At 43.5% G+C, this 20,316-nt stretch overlaps 1 protein-coding gene across 2 annotated transcripts in view; it reads right to left on the bottom strand.

Moving 5' to 3' along the window:
* The window catches only part of atp8b4 (ATPase phospholipid transporting 8B4), a 258,094-nt gene that overhangs the window by 52,843 nt on the left and 184,935 nt on the right, over window positions 1-20,316 (bottom strand). For both annotated transcript variants that reach the window (XM_060853370.1, XM_060853371.1), the window contains exons 17-20: window positions 19,120-19,308; window positions 18,831-18,946; window positions 1,382-1,546; window positions 326-437 (exon numbers count right to left, since the gene is read on the bottom strand). In XM_060853370.1, the coding sequence (XP_060709353.1) occupies window positions 326-437; window positions 1,382-1,546; window positions 18,831-18,946; window positions 19,120-19,308 (582 nt within the window). The remainder of the gene's footprint in view (window positions 1-325; window positions 438-1,381; window positions 1,547-18,830; window positions 18,947-19,119; window positions 19,309-20,316) is intronic.

Raw genomic sequence — 20,316 nt, 5'->3', positions numbered from 1 at the left:
CAGTTAACACTTCTAATGTGACCCTTCTGACATGAAATTGTACATTTGTACACAATAAAAGGATCTTCAAAAAGAACCCTTCCAGATATTAACTGACAGCCAGTGAATGAGCAACATATGTTGAGTTCAGTTTGCAAAGTCAAATGCAAATGAGAAAATTTCAATTTAAATATTCAACTCCACTCTGCCCCATCCATTTCCGATTGCCACAGTCGCTGTTGGTAATTAGCTTAGACAGCTCAGATGGATTAAATCCAATGGGTTTATCTGCATAAACAGCCAAAATTAAAATAATCCTTCATAAAAGAATGAGGTTACTATTTACCTTGCTTATCTCCAGTAAGTACCCAAACCTTGATATTGGCCAGGGTTAGGTTGGCAATCGTGTCAGAAACCCCTTCTTGTAATTTGTCTTCTACAGCAGTGGCACCTAGCAACTGAATAGCATTAAATACACAGTTAATTACTTGCTACGCATTAGTATTTCTCTATTAAGCTTTTATAGTCAATATGTCTAAACAAAATATTGATCCATATTTTGCAGAATTTATATTTGTTAGTCTTCTTATTGTGTTCTCTGCCGCAAGGCAGGTCGTACTCACTGCTCCATTACCGCTATAACAGGAAGGGTAAGGAGGCAAGTCCCAAGACCAGCCCAGCCAGCCCAAACAGCGAGCTCCACGCAGTTGGCTAGGATCTGATTCAACGACATTGTCCAGCTGACTGCGCCAGCCTGCTCCCAATGAGTTTGTGTTACTGGGGCTACACGCACTTACACACATGTGGTAGCATGAAGCTATGAACACTCATGGTACACGGTCCAATTATTTTCCATTGCATAGCTGGTCAGGAATCTCTCCAACTCTTACCACCCACCAATGATGTATGTTGTAAGGATTTACAAGTTCTTACACAGCCTGTTTGGCTGCATTATGAACTCACGTTTCATGTCCATCTAGTCTTGGACTGGGATTTGAACATGAGACAGAGACACTGTACCCTAACACCTCCAGAAAAGCTAGATATGCATCAGATACTTCACAATTTTGTTTTGCTGATTTCCACTTAATGATTAAGTCAAAATTATCCGTATACTATTGGTATTGTGAATGCTGTATTGCTTTCTTAAGAAATCTATCGTAAAATCTGATGATTCCCTATTTTTAAAATATATGTAAAAGTCTCCCTTTGGTTGCATTAAACAGAATAATTATGTATGAAAATCTGCTCATTGTCAAACCAACATAAGGGCCAGGTTGTAATATGAATATAATCACTTATAAAATTTAAGCTAAGCATCATATGTAAGTCACAACCTTCATGTATACATCAGGTACTGCAATTCACCAATGCGACAACACAATACTCCTCATGGTCATACCATCAGGTCCTGTTCAATCTCTTCATACAAGGCAGAAAGCTGTTCATCTCGGTTTTCAAGAGCAGTGCTGGCATTATGGTGTCTTATCTGCCACTTATTAAAGTAAGCTTCATCCAGATCTTTGTAGGCGAGCACTAATGTCCGTAGACCTTCGCCTGCAAATTCCTGTGTAGTATCACATTGAGAATTAAAGCAGCATTTACTTAAAGATTAAATTCTAGAAAATTATAATACATTGTACTTTTAGAGGCAGCTGATAATAACTTTTTGATTCCCTCCCCTCCCCTATCAGCGCCCCACCACCAGGGATATATTTCCCTCCCCTCCCCTATCAGCGTTCCGAAAAGACCACTCCCTCCGTGACTCCCTCGTCAGGTCCACACCCCCCACCAACCCAACCTGCACTCCCGGCACCTTCCCCTGCAATCGCAAGAAATGCAAAACTTGCGGAACGTTTCAGAGAACACCTCTGGGACACCTGGTCCAACCAACCCAACCACCCCGTGGCTTAACACTTCAACTCCCCCTCACACTCCACCAAGGACATGCAGGTCCTTGGACTCCTCCATCGCCAGATCATAGCAACATGACGGCTGGAGGAAGAGCACCTCATCTTCTGCCTAGGAACCCTCCAAACACAAGGGATGAACTCAGATTTCTCCAGTTTCCTTATTTCCCCTCCCCCACCTTGTCTCAGTCCCAATCCTCGAACTCAGCACCGCCCTCCTAACCTGCAATCTTCTTCCTGACCTCTCCGCCCCCACCCCCACTCCGGCCTATCACCCTCACCTTAATCTCCTTCCACCTATCGCACTTCCAGCGCCCCTCCTCCCTACCTTTTATCCTAGCCTGCTTGGCACACACTCCCCATTCCTGAAGAAGGGCTCATGCCCGAAACGTCGCTTCTCCTGCTCCTTGGATGCTGCCTGACCTGCTGCGCTTTTCCAGCAGCACATTGTCAGCTCTGATCTCCAGCATCTGCAGACCTCACTTGCTCCAATGTTGGACAAGATAAGAGGGCACAACTCCTCAGCTGTTTGTATCAGTCTTGATTTTTGTGCTCGGTCTCTGGGGGGAGGGGGGGTTTGAACCAATAACCTTTTGGCTCAGAAGTGAGTGTGCAATTAACTGAGCCGAGGCTGGCAACTTACTTATAGTTTAGAATGTTTCAAGGTGTAACTTCAACGGTTTATCAGTTGTATTAGCGATGGAGATAAATAATTTCATACTACCGCTGATGCTAATGCCCTGGAACAGTTCCTATATTTTAATTTTCTCTTGATGGTTTACATCTATTGCTATGGTCAGCTGCAATGTGAGCCAGGGACCCATCTGCAATCCAGGTACTACTGCATCAGCAGTAGTACAAAGTGATTAATCTCCAGCACTAACACAACTGATACACACTTCAAGTTACACAATGCAACATTCTAAAATATAAGGAAGTTTTCAGCCTCGGCTCAGTTGATTGCGCACTCACTTCTGACCCAAAAGGATATTGGTCCAAGCTTATCCAATGCTTATTCCTTAACCAATGAAGCAAGACCAAATTATCTGGTCATTATCACATTGACGTACTGTATATGAGAGTTTGTTGTGGGCAAACCCATTGTTATGTTACTGAAAACAACAAATGATGGAGATCACAGCAACAATGGACAGAGGGAATCAGACTTCCAAAGCACTGGTAAAACACTTTGTGACATTCTGTTATCATGAAAGGTTCTATGTAAATGCTAGTCTTTCATAATCTAATAAATTATATATGGTGGCATAATGAAGATGTTTTAGAAAATAAGGATCCTCTCAGGTTGGTATGAGACTACGAGAAACCACATTCCACTAAACCTTTCCTTTTCATTCCTGAACATCAACAAGGCAGCACAGAGATCTTGTATCTCTTGAGGCTTCAATTCGCTTGATCTAAAATGTGAAAAATATTACATACTGATGGGTGATTACTAAATTGTGGCCATTAGTGCGCCATTTAAACAGCCTTGTACACATTTATGCGTCTGTGGGCAGCAGTATTTCTGTCACGAGTCACATCACATTTCAGAGAATGTGCTGCTCCCAACATGTTTCTGGAAGTGTGAGCAGCTTTTATCGTATAAATGTTGGCCAAAAGAGGTGACGCAGAAATCACAAAGACATTTGTTTTTGCATCATCTGAGGTATAAAGGCTTCCCTAATTGGTTCCTAAAATCTTCTGTTGTATGAATTTCAATTACCCTAGAGATCAAAATTTTCAGACCACAATGGAAATGATTTTACATTCATGATTCAATCAAAGCAAAAAGAATATTAAGCTATTTCTGTTTGGATATCATTTTTCCAGTGCTTATGACTCATGTTTCAAATACATTTATGCTCATTAGTGATAAATACAACTGCTCTAATAATGTAGTAAGATACATCTAGTATTTAATACAAAAAATAAATGTTACCATGGAATAGAATCCCTACAGTGTGAAAGCAGGCCATTCGGCCCATTGAGACTATACTGACCGTTCAAAGAGCAACCCAACCAGATCCACCCTGCTAACCTACCCCTGTAACCCTGCATTTCCTATAGCTAACCCACCTAGCCTGCACATCCCTGGAAACTATGGCCAATCTCCCTAATCTGCACAGCTTTGGACTGTGGAAGGAGACCAGAGCATCCAAAAGCGAACCCACACACACAGGGAGAATGTGCAAACTCAACTCAGACAGGCGCCCGAGGATGGGATGAAACCCGGATACCTGGCGCTGTGAGGCAGTAGTGTTAACCACCGAGCCATTGTACTGCCCTAACATACCATAATCAAATTTGCTCATGAAAGCAAAGGCTTACCAATTGTACAGTGAGTCATTGAAGTAAATGCTATGTTAAGTAGCTTAGAAGCAACAGTAATTTCAACTCACTGCAATTGCATTAACATTCAAAACATGGTGGCTAATGAAGTCTGATACAAGCATACTTCTTAATAGGAGATGCTTGCTAACCACACACATACATTCAAATAACAAGTACATTCTGCAGTAGTTATTTATAAGTCACTTACCGAGCTTAAATTATGCATGACTAACTTCCGAAGGCCCACAAATTTAAAAGAGGGGTGCAATTCTAGGTAAGAGAATTTGGAATTCTGTGTCCTTCTTAAACTTTTGTTGCATTTCCCTCAACTGAATTGCAAGACAGCTATGTATCCCAAAAAGGGTCTTCAGACTAAACTTGCTTTTAATGAAACTCAAATTAAATTTCCAAACTTACACAAAGTTTGGAATACAGAGAAGCACCAAGGAGAAGGCATTCATAAACCTCATGTCAATATTCAAGGAGGAGAAATCATGTCGAGGTGTCAATTGGCAGGTTTTAACTTTGATACTTACCCATTAACACTGATTAAGCAAACAGTTCGTAAATCTCTATTTAAGTGCCTACAAAGTGACAGAATTACACTACGTTGCAGGGAGTCTATAATGTAACATACTGTCAAATCTCAAGAGCTTGTTAGATCTATATGGACCTTTTTTTAAGTTCTCGTGAGTTCAGTGGGTGCTGCAACATTTATTGCTCATCCCTGGTTGTCCTAAACAAGATGATGGTGAGGTCCTCCAGGGAGTATCATCACTAGACTACAACTAGAGAATGGTAATGTTCTGGGGACCTGGGTTCGAATCCCACCATGCTGCATAACGGTGGTAGTGAATTAATGATTTAGAGTCATAGAGATGTACAGCATGAAAACAGACCCTTCGGTCCAACCCGTCCATGCCGACCAGATATCCCAACCCAATCTAGTCCCACCCGCCAGGACCCGGCCCATATCCCTCCAAACTTTTCCTATTCATATATCCATCCAAATGCCTCTTAAATGTTGCAATTGTACCAGCCTCCACCACATCCTCTGGCAGCTCATTCCATACACATACCACCCTCTGCATGAAAAAGTTGCCCTTTACGTCTCTTTTATATCTTTCCCCTCTCACCCTAAACCTATGCCCTCTAGTTCTGGGCTCCCTGACCCCAGGGAAAAGACTTTGTCTATTTATCCTATCCAGGCCCCTCATAATTTTGTAAACCTCTATAAGGTCAACCCTCCGCCTCTGACGCTCCAGGGAAAACAGCCCCAGCCTGTTCAGCCTCTCCCTGTAGCTCAGATCCTCCAACCCTGGCAACAACTTTGTAAACCTTTTCTGAACCCTTTCAAGTTTTACAACATCTTTCCGATAGGAAGGAGACCAGAATTGCATGCAATATTCCAACAGTGACCTAACCAATGTCTTGTACAGCCGCAACATGACCTCCCAACTCCTGTACTCAATACTCTGACCAATAAAGGGAAGCATACCAAACACCTTCTTCACTATCCCATCTACCTGCGACTCCACTTTCAAGGAGCTATGAACCTACACTCCAAGGTCGCTTTGTTCAGCAACACTCCCTAGGACCTTACCATTAAGTGTCTAAGTCCTGCTGAGATTTGTTTTCACAAAATGCAGCACCTCGCATTTATCTGAATTAAACTCCATCTGCCACTTCTCAGCCCATTGGCCCATCTGATCAAGATCTCGTAATCTGAGGTAACCCTCTTCGCTGTCCACCATATCTCCAATTTTGGTGTCATCTGCAAAGTTACTAATTGTACCTCTTATGCTCGCATCCAAATCATTTATTTAAATGACAAAAAGTAGAGGACCCAGCACCGATCCTTGTGGCACTCCACTGGTCACAGGCCTCCAGTCTGAAAAACAACCCTCCAACATCATCCTCTGTCTTCTACCTTTGAGCCACTTCTGTATCCAAATGGCTAGTTCTCCCTGTATTCCATGAGATCTAACCTTGCTAATCAGTCTTCCATGGGAAACCTTGTCGAACGCCTTACTGATGTCCATATAGATTGCATCTACTGCTCTGCCCTCATCAATGCTTTGTTACTTCTTCAAAAAAACTCAATCAAGTTTGTGAGACATGATTTCCCATGCACAAAGCCATGTTGACTATCCCGAATCAGTCCTTGCCTTTCCAAATACATGTACATCCTTTCTCTCAGGATTCCCTCCAACAACTTGCCCACTAACGAGGTCAAGCTCACCAGTCTATCATTCCCTGGCTTGACTTTACCACTTTTCTTAAACTGTGGCACCACGTTTGCCAGTCTTCTGGCACCTCACCTGTGATTATCGATGATACAAATATCTCAGCAAGAGGCCAAGTAATCACTTCTCTAGCTTCCCACAGAGTTCTCGGGCACACCTGATCAGGTCCTGGGGATTTATCCATTTTTAACCATTTCAAGACATCCAGCACTTCCTCCTCTGTAATCTGAACATTTTGCAAGACGTCACCATCTATTTCCCTACTGTCTACATCTTCCATATCCTTTTCCACAGTAAACACTGATGCAAAACATTCATTTAGTATCTCCCCCATTGTCTGTGGCTCCACACAAAGGCCGCCTTGCTGATCTTTGAGGGGCCCTATTCTCTCCCTAGTTACCTTTTTGTCCTTAATATATTTGTAAAAACCCTTTGGATTCTCCTTAATTCTATTTGCCAAAGCTATCTCATGTCCCCGTTTTGCCCTCCTGATTTCCCTCTTAACTATACTCTTACTTCCTTTATACTCTTCTAAGGATTCACTCGATCTATCTTGTCTACACCTGACGTCTGCTTCCTTCTTTTTCATAACCAAACCTTCAATTTCTTTAGTCATCCAGCATTCCTTATACCTACCAGCCTTCCCTTTCACCCTGACAGGAATATATTTTCTCTGGATTCTTGTTATCTCATTTTTGAAGGCTTCCCATTTTCCAGCCGTCCCTTTACCTGCGAACATCTGCCTCCAATCAGCTTTCGAAAGTTCTTGCCTCATACCGTCAAAATTGACCTTTCTCCAATTTAGAACTTCAACTTTTAGATCTGGTCTATCCTTTTCCATCACTATTTTAAAACAAATCGAATTATGGTCACTGGCCCCAAAGTGCTCCCCCACTGACACCTCAGTCACCTGCCCTGCCTTATTTCCCAAGAGTAGGTCAAGTTTCGCACCTTCTCTAGTAGGTCCATCCACATACTGAATCAGAAAATTGTCTTGTACACACTTAAGAAATTCCTCTTCATCTAAACCTTTAACGCTATGGCAGTCCCAGTTGATGTTTGGAAAGTTAAAATCCCCTACCATAACTACCCTATTATTCTTACAGATAGCAGAGATTTCCTTACAAGTTTGTTTCTCAGTTTCCCTCTGACTATTGGGAGATCTATAATACAATCCCAATAAGGTGATCATCCCTTTCTTATTTCTCAGTTCCACCCAAATAACCTCCGAGTAAAAAGTGAGGTCTGCAGATGCTGGAGATCAGAGCTGAAAATGTGTTGCTGGTTAAAGCACAGCAGGTTAGGCAGCATCCAAGGAACAGGAAATTTGACGTTTCGGGCCAGAGCCCTTCATCAGGAATCTGATGAAGGGCTCTGGTCCGAAACGTCGTATTTCCTGTTCCTTGGATGCTGCCTAACCTGCTGTGCTTTAACCAGCAACACATTTTCAGCACCCAAATAACCTCCCTGGATGTATTTCCGGGAATATCTAGCATATTTCCCTGCCAGTATATTAGTCCCCTTCCAATTTAGGTGCAATCCGTCCTTCTTGTATAGGTCACTTCTATTCCAAAAGAGATTTCAATGATCCAAAAATGTGAATCCTTCTCCCTTACACCAGTTCCTCAGCCATGCATTCATCTGCTCTATCCTCCTATTCCTGCCCTCACTAGCTCGTAGCACTGGGAGTAATCCAGATATTACTACCCTCGAGGACCTCCTCTTTAAATTTCTGCCTAACTCTCTTTAATCTCCCTTCAGAGTCTCAACCTTTTCCCTTCCAATGTCGTTGGTTCCAATGCGGACAATGACCTCCTACTGGCCCCTCTCCCCCTTGAGAACATTCTGCACCCTCTGAGACATCCTTGATCCTGGCACCAGGGAAACAACACACCATTCTGCTTTTTCTCTGCTGGCCACAGAAACGTCTGTCTGTACCGCGGATTACAGAATCCCCTAACACAATTGATTTCTTGGAAGCTGACGTACCCCTCATTGCATTACAGCCAGTCTCAATACCAGAAACTTGGCTGTTTGTGCTACATTCCCCTGAGAAGCCATCACCCCTAATTTTCCAAAACAGCATACCTGTTTGAAATGGGTACATCCACAAAAGACCCCTGCCCTAAGTGCCTACCTCTCTTACTCTTCCTGGAGTTAACCCATTTATGTCACTGTATCTGAGACTTTCCCCCCTTCCTATAACTGCCATCCATTACATACTGTTCCTCATCGCTTCTATCTGTCTCTCCAACCGATCCACTAGATCTGATAAGATTCACATCCAACAGCATTTACAGCAGATATAATTCGCAGTAACCCTTAAACTCTCTTTAAACTCCTACATCTGACAAGAAGTACATCTCACTAGTTTTGCTCCTTCACAATCTACAGACCCAGAAAATAACACCATCGTATTCCTCTACAAACACTGCCCCAGGTTAAATTAATAGCTATGGCTTATATTTTAAGTTTAAGCAAGAGACATATCTCCAAAAACATATAATCAAGAAAGAATCCACTGCAGCCTTTTTCTTGGACAGACTTAAAACAACAATCAACTTATCTGAATTCTGTGCTGTGAACTTCACCCAGCAGTTCCTCCAACATTAGTTGTGATTTTCACTGTTTGTTAATTTTTCCGATGCACTCCGATGTCCAGCGACACACAAATTCAAACAAAGTTCATGAATTGAATGATTTTATTTTCACATGTATTGGACAGTGAGAAATACAGTGAAAAGTTTTCATTTGTCGTCACAATACAGCGCCATTTTGATAGTTTATGAAAAAGAGAAAAATGAAATAATGTAGTTTAAATAGAAGCCTATCTACGTTTGAGTTCTGAGCTGCTTAGAACCACCACTTCCTTGCCACTGTCCATGGTAGACCCAACTAAAGTCAAGAAGCCAATTCTCAGGCACCATCTTTCACTACTGCGCTGATTCATCTCTGCTACTCCCTGCGCCATACCCACCAACATTGGAGTGTCTCACCAGAGTCCACCTCAATGTTATCATGATTCCCTTCCACCACCAATTCGCCATCGCTGGAGTCAACCAATGACAAAATCGCCGATCCTCAGGTGCCATTTTTAAGCGCTGGGCCTACTGGACTCATGGTGGTTCAGGCCTCACTCTGGCTTGTGCTGAGCTTGCTCTTTGCTACCACGGGACTATGATGGCATAACTCACTGCTGCTGCTGCCATCCAAACAGAAAGCGAATAAAGTAATTGTGGCAGCACGGTGGCTCAATGGTCAGCACTGCTGCCTCACAGAACTGGGGATCCGGCTTCAGTTCCAACCTCGGGCAACTACCTGTCCAAAGATATGCAGGTTAGGTAAATTGGCCAAGCTAAATTGCCCATAGTGTTCAGGGATGTGTAGGTTAGGTGCGTGAGTCAGGGGTAAATGTAGGGGAATGGGTCTGGGTGGGATACTTTTCAGAGGGTTGGTGTGGACTTGCTGGGCTGAAAGGCCTGTTTTTTTCACAGTAGGGATCCTAATTCTAAAAGGTGAGTAAAAGAGAAAAAAAAAAGAGGAGAAAAGAAACAAAAAAGTGGACAGAGCGAATGAGCCCTAAACTCAAGAATGCTACGCTGCTGCCATCTTGAAGTGAAAATCTGGAATTAAGTGAAAATCTGGAATTAAGCATATGATGATGACCGTTTCGATTGTTGGAAAATCTCATCTGATTCACAATGCCCTTTACGGAAGGAAACTGCTGATCTGGCCTATACGTGACTCCAGACCTACAGCAATGTGGGTGACTCTTAACTGCCCTCTGAAATGCCTCAAGCAAGTCACTCAGTTGTAACAACCTCCACATAGAGCTGTAGCATCTCTTGCCTCATTGTTGCCCGAGACATTGAATGTCTGTGATAGACATAAATGACACTCTTATTCCCATTCCACATGTGATCTTGCCAATACCAAACACAGAATAGGATTATACCATCACATCCACTGGCCTCTGAGGCTTTGGACGAAGGAATGAAGAGGAGATAATGAGCTCTACTGCTAATCAGAGTCAGAGAGTCATACAGATGTACAGTACGGAAACAGACCCTTCGGTCCTACCAGATATCCCAACCCAATCTAGTCCCAACTGCCAGCACCTGGCCCACATCCCTCCAAACCCTTACTATTCACTTACCCATCCAGATGCCTTTTAAATGTTGCAATTTCACCAGCCTCTATCACTTCCTCTGCAGCCCATTCCACACATGCACCACCCTCGGCGTGAAAAAGTTGCCCCTTAGGTCTTCTTTTATACTTTCCCCTCCCACCCTAAACCTATGCCCTCTAGTTCTGGACTCCCCAATCCCAGGGAAAAGACTTTATCTATTTACCCTATCCATGCCCCTCATGATTTTATAAACCTCTATGAGGTCACCCCTCAGCCTCCGATGCTCCAGGGAAAACAGCCCCAGCCTGTTCATTCTCTCCCTGTCGCTCAAATCCTCCAACCCTGGCAACATCCTTGTAAATCTTTTCTGCACCCTTTCAAGTTTCACTAACATCCTTCCGATAGGAAGGACACCAGAATTGCATGCAATAATCCAAAAGTGGTCTGACCAATGTCCTGTACAGCCACAACATGACCTCCCAACTCCTGTACTCAATACACTGACCAATAAAGGAAAGCAGACCAAACGCCTTCTTCACTATCCTATCTACCTGTGACTCTACTTTCAAGGAACTATGAAACTGCACTGCAAGGTCTCTTTGTTCAGCAACACTCCCTATGACCTTACCATTAAGTGTATAAGTTATGGGTGGCACAGTGGTTAGCACTGTTGCCTCACAGCGCCAGAGACCTGGGTTCAATTCTCGCCTCAGGCAACTGTCTGTGTGGAGTTTGCACATTCTCCCCGTGTCTGTGTGGGTTTCCTCCGGGTGCTCCGGTTTCCTCCCACAATCACAAAGATGTGCAGGTTAAGTGAACTGGCCATGCTAAATTGCCCGTAGTGTTAGATGAAGGAGTAAGTGTACGGGAATGGGTCTGGGTTGGTTGCTCTTTGGAGATTTGGTGTGGATTTGTTGGGCTGAAGGGCCTGTTTCCACACTACAGGTAATCTAATCTAATCCAAAGTCCTGCTAAGATTTGCTTTCGCAAAATACAGCCCTTCGCATTTATCTAAATTAAACTCCAACTGCCACTCCTCAGCCCACTGACCCATCTGATCAAGATTGCATTATAATCCGAGGTAACCTTCTTCGCTGTCCACTACATCTCCAATGACACCAAAATTGGTGTCCTCAGATTACAACGGGATCTTGATCAATGGGCCAAGCAGTGGCAGTGGAATTTAATTTAGATAAATGCGAAGGGCTGTATTTTGCGAAAGCATGTCTTAGCAGGACTTATACACTTAATGGTAAGGTCCTTGGGAGTGTTGCTGAACAAAGAGACCTTGGAGTGCAGGTTCATAGCTCCAAATCAAAATCAGCCATTATCCAATAAGGCTCTGGGGTTTCAGAATATTAAAGTTACCAGTAGCGACAAAAAGTGTTAAATTTAGCTACCAGTTTTCAAGTAGTTCCCTCTATTTATCTGCCAGTTTAGATGTAATTACCAAGGAAGTGGTTTGTAACTGAGGAGATGTGATGCTTGCAGTGCAGATATGACTAGGTAAAGCACAGTCAATCTTTCCTAACAGTTATTGACTTCTCTCTTCGGCATTGAAGCTAACACACCATTTATACACCTACTGCCTGTCATTATCTGCCTACATTGCTAGCTATGGATTGGCAGAAAGTGAATCAATGTGACCAGCAAAGGTTGGTGCTGAAAAAGATGCTGGGAAAAAAGTATGTTTTGGTCAGGCAAATTTTGTTAATGATCGATAACATAACAAATATCCACTAAAAATGGTCAAATATTGGCAACATCTAAGTACTCAGTTGAGTTGAATCTGGGAGGCTGGAGTTGATATGTGCAATTACTAACATCTCAAAGTACTTCATAGTTATGCATGTCAGAGCCACTGGGCATTAGTCAGTCAGGCATGTTTCTGGTTGTTCTTTAGCAACCAGATGATAGTGGTCTTCTTGAAGCAGGTGGGAATCTCACATCGTAGTAAGGAGAGGTTCAAGATGTTTGTGAATACTCCTGGTCTATACAGGACCTGAGTGCACGGCCAGGGATTCCATCCGGGCCAGTCACTTTCTGTGGGTTCAGTCCCAAGAAGGCTGATCTCACATCTGCGACAGTGACTCTGGATACATGTGCACCCGAGACGGTCAGGGCAAGAGACATCATTTCACTAACCTTCTGATCAAAATGAGCATAGAATGCACTGAGCTCATTTGGGGGTGGGGGTGGGGGGGAGGTGCATTGTTGTCAACGATTCTTCTCGACTTTACTTTGTGGCCTGTTACATCACACTTGTCTTGCCACTGCTGACGTGTGTTCTGTAGTTAGTCTGGGACTCTAATTTAACTTGATATTATCTCTGGCATCTCTATCACCACACAAAGCTCACACCTAGAATTCTTGTATAGGTCAGGGAGTGAATTTCGCAGTTCATCTGTGGTTTCCAGTTGGGGAACACTCAGATTAATTTCTTTGGTACACTGTGCTCTACACGCTTAGGGATGAAGTCTGTGACGGTGGTGGCATACTCGTTTAGGGTGGTCATTGAGTTCTTGAACATGGACCAATCCACCAACTTCAAACTCACATAGCAGCTCATCTATTACCTGAGCCCAGCACTGTGCAATTTTCTGTATGACCTCCTCACACCTTGTAAACTGGGAAAAGGAGCACAGCCTTATGGTGTGGGTGGGAGATGGAATGGTAGGCGTCTTTGATGGTTGTGTATTGACGGCTGATATTGACGTTTGATGGTTGCAAATCTGATTTATTAATGTCATTCAGCGAAGGAAATCTGCCATCCTTACCTGGTTTGGCCTACATGTGACTCTAACCCAGTGGTTGATGCTTCAAATGCTCTCTGAAATGACCTAACAAACTACCCTTGGTGGGCGGCACGGTGGCTCAGTGGTTAGCACTGCAGCCTCACAGCACCAGGGACCCGAGTTCGATTCCCGCCTCAGGCGACTGTCTGTGTGGAGTTTGCACTTTCACCCAGTGTCTGCGTGGGTTTCCTTCGGTTTGCTCCCATAATCCAGAGATAAGCAGGTCAGATGAATTAGCTGTGCTCAATTGCTCATAGTGTTAGGGGCATTAGTCAGGGGTAAATATAGAGTATGGGAAAGGGTCTTGGTGGGTTACTCTTCAGAGGGTCTGTGTGGACTTCTTGGGCCGAAGGGCCTGTTTCCATATCGTCAGGAATCTAATCTAAACCATTCAGTTCAAAGGCACTTAGGAATGGACGATAAATATTGACCACGCCAGCAACCTCCACAACACATAAAAAGATAAATTTAAAATAATCGGAGGTCACCCAAAACTTTACTGCCTGTGTATTAACTTCCATCAAATCCCGTCTCCCCAGTACCTCTGGTCTCACTGACCTTCATCGGCTCTTGGTCAAGCAACATTTCAATTTAAAAATTCCCGTCTTTGTTTTTAAATCTGATTGTGGTCTATGTCCTCCCTATCTGCAATCTCCAGCAAGTACATAACTGTCCAATGTGGTTGACTCTCAGCTCCCCTCTGAGGGATGGGTAGTAAATGCTGGTTTAATGAGTGCCACCCACATCCTGTGAATGAATCATCAAGAAAAGATATTGATGCACCTGCAATTCTGGCCACTCCAGCATTCCCAGTGATATTTGCTGCATTGTTGGTGGCTGAGCTCACTGTAACCATGGTAACTAGGCACGCTCATTACCCTCCAATATGCCGTTGTCTGTGTACTTTGTTTCCCTCCTTAAGATCCTTCTTAAACTTACCTCTTGGATCTAGTTTTTGATCATCTAATGTAAAATCTCCTTGTAGTTGTGGATGTCATATTTTTGTAACATTTCTGGGAAGTACATTGGGGTGATTTATTGTGCAAAAGGTGCTACCTAACGGCAAGCTGTTGTAGAGAAACATCCTAATTCATTTGCCTTCACTCGCTCTCATTCACTCCAAATCCCAACCCTGCACAGCATCTGCACAGCCTACTACCTGCTCAGGAGATCTAAACACATTTATTCCAACTACCATGCCACCAACTTTCATCCCACTCAATCCTTCCGTTTACTCATTCCAGAGGAAGGCAGCCCAAAGTTGGGCAGAAGGAGTCAAGATGGCTGCCTGACATTCAGCTCCTCATCCCTTACGAAGTGACTGATTGTCCCAAGCCTCTGGACTGATAGCAGTGACTGCCCTTGGTTCCAGGACCCTGAAGGCCATCTCCCTTGACTTGACTGAGGACGGTCAACAATCACGACAAGTTTCCTAGCTTTGTGTCTGTGCTAAACAGCGGGGCAAGGCATAGGAAACTGACAGGCTGGCTTGGAGGGTAAAGTTCAAGGTTGTGAGCATCCAGGGAGGTTCAAGTAGAGTGAGCAGCAAGAGACCAAGTGAGCAGGCCTGAGATGAAGCTGCCCTGGGTGCAGAGTGTTCTTGCTACACTATTTCAATATTAGTTGCTGGGATCTCCCAAAGTATGTGTTAAAGTTCAGAAGCTTCCATTGAATGGATTGAAGAGGTGCCATGAGGTCCCGAGAGAACTGGCAGGGGTCAGATGGCAGTGGAAAAAGGACGTGAGGGACAACGTTTTTACACAGAGTGTGGTTTGTACATGGAATGAACTCTAAGAGGAATGGTAGATGCAGGTACAGTGACAACATTTAAATGACATTTGGATCAGTACATGAATAGAAAAGGTTTAGAGGGATATGGACCAAATGCAGGTAAACAGGACTAGTTTAGCTTGGGAAACTTGGTCGGTGAGGACAAGTTAGACCGAAGGGACTATTTCCACGCTGTATGACTTTATGACGTGTGTCCTGAGATATTGTTGCCGGGTGTTAAAGATGGCCACCCACAGAAGCATGCTGTTAACCTGCTCAAATCTTCTTATTGAAGGTTCTCAGTGAATAGCTTCCTAATGGTGGCTGGTGCACTAATGCGGTGAGATGCACAGTTAATGACCCCAAGCACAAGCAATTACCCTCCTTAATAGGCACCTTGCCATTGTCTAGCGGGAATCTCAGCCCAGCACCTGCAAGTTCATTGGAAACTTGTGACTTGTTGCTCATGTCCAGCTAGGCCTCACTTGACTTGTCACACAATTCTCCCATATTTCTCGTCACAGAGTACGTCATCCAGGGCCCTTTAAGATTCAGGTCAGGCTGGAGAGGAACTTGCTGGTGATGTCATAAGACCATACGATGTAGGCGCAGAAGTAAGCCAATCAGCCTATCGGGTCTTTTCTGCTATTCAAAGAGATCATGGTGGATCCGATAATCGCCAAGTCCACTTTCCTGCCTTTTCCCCATTCCCCTGGATTCCTTTACTGACTGAAAACCTGCTTAAATCAACCTTGAATATTAATGATCCAGCCTTGATAGCCCTCTGCAACAGTCTTGTGGTGTTCCCATGAATCTGCTGCCGTTGTTCTTCTAGGTGCTGGAGGTCGTATGTTTGGAAGATGCTGTTGATAAATCTGAGTGTGTTTTTTGGCAGTTCATCATGTAGATGGTACACCTTCTGCCATTTTATCTCCAGTGATGAAGGGTATGAATATTTAAGGTGGTGGGTGGGGTTCCAATCAAGTAGTTGCTTTATTCTGGATAGTGGGAAGTTTTGTGAGGGTTGTAAGAGCTTCATCAATTCCAGGCAAATGGATAGTATTCCATCATACTCCAGACTTGTGCCTTACAAATGATGGACAGGCTTTGGGGAATTGAGTTATTTGCCTCAGGATTCCTAACCTACCTACCCTTGTAACTACTGCATTTCTGTGGCTAGTCCAGTTCGGTTTGTGGTCAATGGTAACCCCCATGTTGTTGACAGTGGTGGATTCAGTGATTATAACACAGCGATTGAGGAGAGAGTGTTAAATTCTCTCTTGTTGGACTCAGACACTGCCTTGCACGTGTGTGGGGTGAATGTTAGTTGCCATTGTCAGCCCCACACTGGATATTGTTCAGGTCTTGCTGCATTGCAACACAAACTGCTTGAGTATCTGAGGATATGCAAATAGTGCTGAATGTTCAGCAAATAATGCAATCATCAGTAAATATATCCCATTCTGATCTTATAATTAAGGGAAGGTCATTGATGAAACAGCTGAAGGTATTTGGGCCAACTACCTTCTCTGAGGAACTCCCATAAAGATGTCCTGGAGCTGAGATAATTGACTCCAACAACCACAGTTACGTTCCTTTGTGCAAGATATGACACCAACCAAGGAAGATTTCTTTTCTCTCCGTGATTCCCACTGACTCTAGCTTTGCCAAAACTGCTTGAAGCTTGTAGTTATAATTGTACCCCCCATTTACAAAGCACAAGTCAGGAGTGTGATGCAGTACTCTCCATTGGAACTGCACTTATCCAGGACAATGAAATTTTAATAACGCAACATCATTCAGGATGAAGCAACTTAACTATTTGGCATCCTTCCACCACTTTCAGTAATGACTACCTCCAACCCCAGCACACTATGGCTGCATTGTGCACTATCTACAACTTGCTGAGACTTCTTTCACAGCACCTTCCATATCCACAATCTCCACTATTTTGAAGAACAAGGCAGCAGGTAAATGAGAAAACTCCCAAGTTTAACCTCCGAGTCAAGCAACATCCTAAACTGGAAATATATCATCGTTCCTTCATTTCTGGCACAAATCCTGGAGGTCCCCTCTCTAACAATACTGTGGGCACATTTTCACCACATGGACTGTAGCAGTTTAAGAAGGCATTATCTTCTCAACAGCAATCACTGATGGGAAACAGTCACTATAAACATTGTAAATTATTGAGATTCAGACCAAGTAAAAATTGTTCCAGGAAGCAATTTTTTTTTAGATTAGATTACTTACAGTGTGGAAACAGGCCCTTCGGCCCAACAAGTCCACACCGCCCCGCCGAAGCGCAACCCACCCATACCCCTACATATACCCCTTACCTAACACTATGGGCAATTTAGCATGGCCAATTCACCTGACCCGCACATCTTTGGACTGTGGGAGGAAACCGGAGCACCCGGAGGAAACCCACGCAGACACGGGGAGAACGTGCAAACTCCACAGAGTCAGTCGCCTGAGGTGGGAATCGAACCCAGGTCCCTGGCGCTGTGAGGCAGCAGTGCTAACCACTGTGCCACCGTGCCGCCTAAACAGACCCTTCAGCCCAACAAGTCCACACCGACCCTCCGAAGAGTAACCCACCCAGTCCTATTTCCCTCTGACTAATGCACCTAAAACTGAGCAATTTAGCATGGCTGATTCACCTGACCTGCACATCTTTGGACAGTGTGAGGAAACCAGAGCACCCAGAGGAAACCCACGTAGACACGGAGAATGTGCAAACTCCACACAGACAGTCACCCAAGGCTGGAATTGAACCTGGGACCCTAGTGCTGTGAGACAGCAGTGCTAACCACTGAGCCACTGTGCTGCTCATCATAGTGATAATACATATGTCTTCAACAACCACATGTCTAAATTCAACACAGTTGCAACTATTTTACAGGCACCAACAGGAAACAATGGTAGTTGATTTCTCGAAGCAAAGACCTTTCCCAAATTGACATGGGTGCTCTGGCCATGGCTAAACTGATCGGGTCTTTTACTTTCTGTGGGTGATACTGACAGATGCCTAAGAGCATACACGGCCTCAGTTTAATCTTGAGATGAGGCTCCTCCATTCATTTGACACCTAGTTTCCTGAATTTGTTTAGACAGTTAGAGTTCAGAAGGATGGATGCGGGCCTATAATCCTCGGACTTGCGCTCCCTCACCACTGACCATTATTAAGATGGTCACAGGAGGACGCTCATAATAAAGGCTACAAATACTCCAGACTCCACAAGACAACTATGGTTTACTACCAGCCTTCTCTACAGCCCAATTGCCTCCTCCTTGCCCTGCCGGACTTCAACACCAGCCGAAATTAATTCCACCCTAACCAGGGAGTTGTGCTAACTTATTATGAAGAGGCCCAAGGACTAGTTTGGTTTTCCAGCCTCACTCTGGTGCACCAGCGTTGCCAAAATCATGACCACTCTCAAGTGCTACCAAACTGAATAAATGTTCCTAAATTCTATACATCACAAGGGAAGTTCCAAATTACTTTGAATGAAGAGTAGAAAATAAATGAATGCAGAATCCAAGAGCACCAATATTACGTTCAATCTATTGTGACAACATCATGCAAGGCCCAATTTAATCATCACGTTATTCATTAACCTAGCCCAATAACTATTAAAGACATATAAAGAACAGAAGAGGCACTTACACTGAGATGGTCTGAGGTGACACACATCAGGTCTTCATTAGATGGATGAAGTCTTTCAAACAAAATTGTATCAGCTCCCTTTGAGTAAAGTCTTATTTGTCCTTCAGGATTCCGAACTAAAACACAAAATAATTAAGTCAGAGATAATATCAATGCTATAAAAATAAAGAGATACATCATTCTGATGAATTCCATTGTTTTAAAAGAACAAAGTACAAATGAATAATAATCTTCCCAGAAAAACAGTGAATGTAAAAGGGGTGATAATTATTTTATGTACTCAACCCACCAATCACTGACATCCTCTTTCGCACATTGTTGAAATCCAAAATGGCCAGCAATTGGTATACAACAGGCTGGCTCATCTCATTCACTGTGATGGTCTCTGGGGTGCGGGATCGAAAAACAAAACCAAAGTTTCTTGCAGCTGTGACCAAGGCTCCTTCATCAGGTGACTGGGCTTGATAAACAAGCTCTCCTGCAGACAAAAATCAAACAGCTGGAATTTCATTTAAAACAAAACCCATTGTAACATACAACATAGTTTATACCTGATCATTCAAAGCTATTGATAACAGGATCGATGAGAACAACCCAACCATTGAGCAAGTCAATAATACAAAATGGGAGTTTAACATGGAAGGTATTGAACTATTGGCTGGCAATTATGATGCAAGATGACCAGACTGAATGTTGTTCAATGAACGGATAGTTGAGGTCTAAAATTTGTTGATAATGGTGTTTGATACTGAAGGTATAAAAACACCTTGAGAATTGCCATTGGGAAAAAGCAGAAGCCAGGCGAAAACAGCACAAGGAGCATGTTGTCAAACCAATGCCACCCCAACCTTTCCCATGACCACCTTTTGCAACAAGTGTGGTAGAGACTGTACAGCTACCTACAGACTCACAGAGAGAGAGAGAGAGAGAGAGAGAGAGAGAGAGAGCGAGAGCGAGAGCGAGAGAGAGCGAGAGCGAGAGAGAGCGCCTTGTCTGTGAGGGCCCATCAATGATGATGATTAATACTTTATGCTATTAATAGCTCATGCTATTCATCTGACAGGTTTTTGTCCACTCTTAACCTGTCCATAGCAAAACTCTATCCTCATTCAATCTGATCTTGAATTGAATATAAGATGCAGTTAACGTAAAAGATAACTGCAGATCTGTGTAAAACAGACTTTCATTTATTTTTTGCAAAGCAGGAGACACTCAAACAAGGTCACCACAATTCAGTATTTCACACTATAATCACAATTGCATCCATTTTCATTGATATATTTAAATCGACTGCTTCTTTTTAAAATCAGTAGAATGAACGCTATTAGCTCTCATTTAGTTATCTCACGTCCCAAATTCTCAAAATGTCTTCCAAAATGCTCAACCTATGACCTCTTTTGCCTGATCACCAAGCAAGTGCTATCCGAATGAAATTTTCACACTCCAAGGAAAGCTGGTTTTGGTTTCCAGCTTGAAATTTTTATTA

The sequence above is a fragment of the Hemiscyllium ocellatum genome, chromosome 39 (assembly GCF_020745735.1).
Source record: "Hemiscyllium ocellatum isolate sHemOce1 chromosome 39, sHemOce1.pat.X.cur, whole genome shotgun sequence".
Lineage (NCBI taxonomy): Eukaryota > Metazoa > Chordata > Chondrichthyes > Orectolobiformes > Hemiscylliidae > Hemiscyllium > Hemiscyllium ocellatum.
This window is presented reverse-complemented; position numbering and strand designations above follow the sequence as displayed.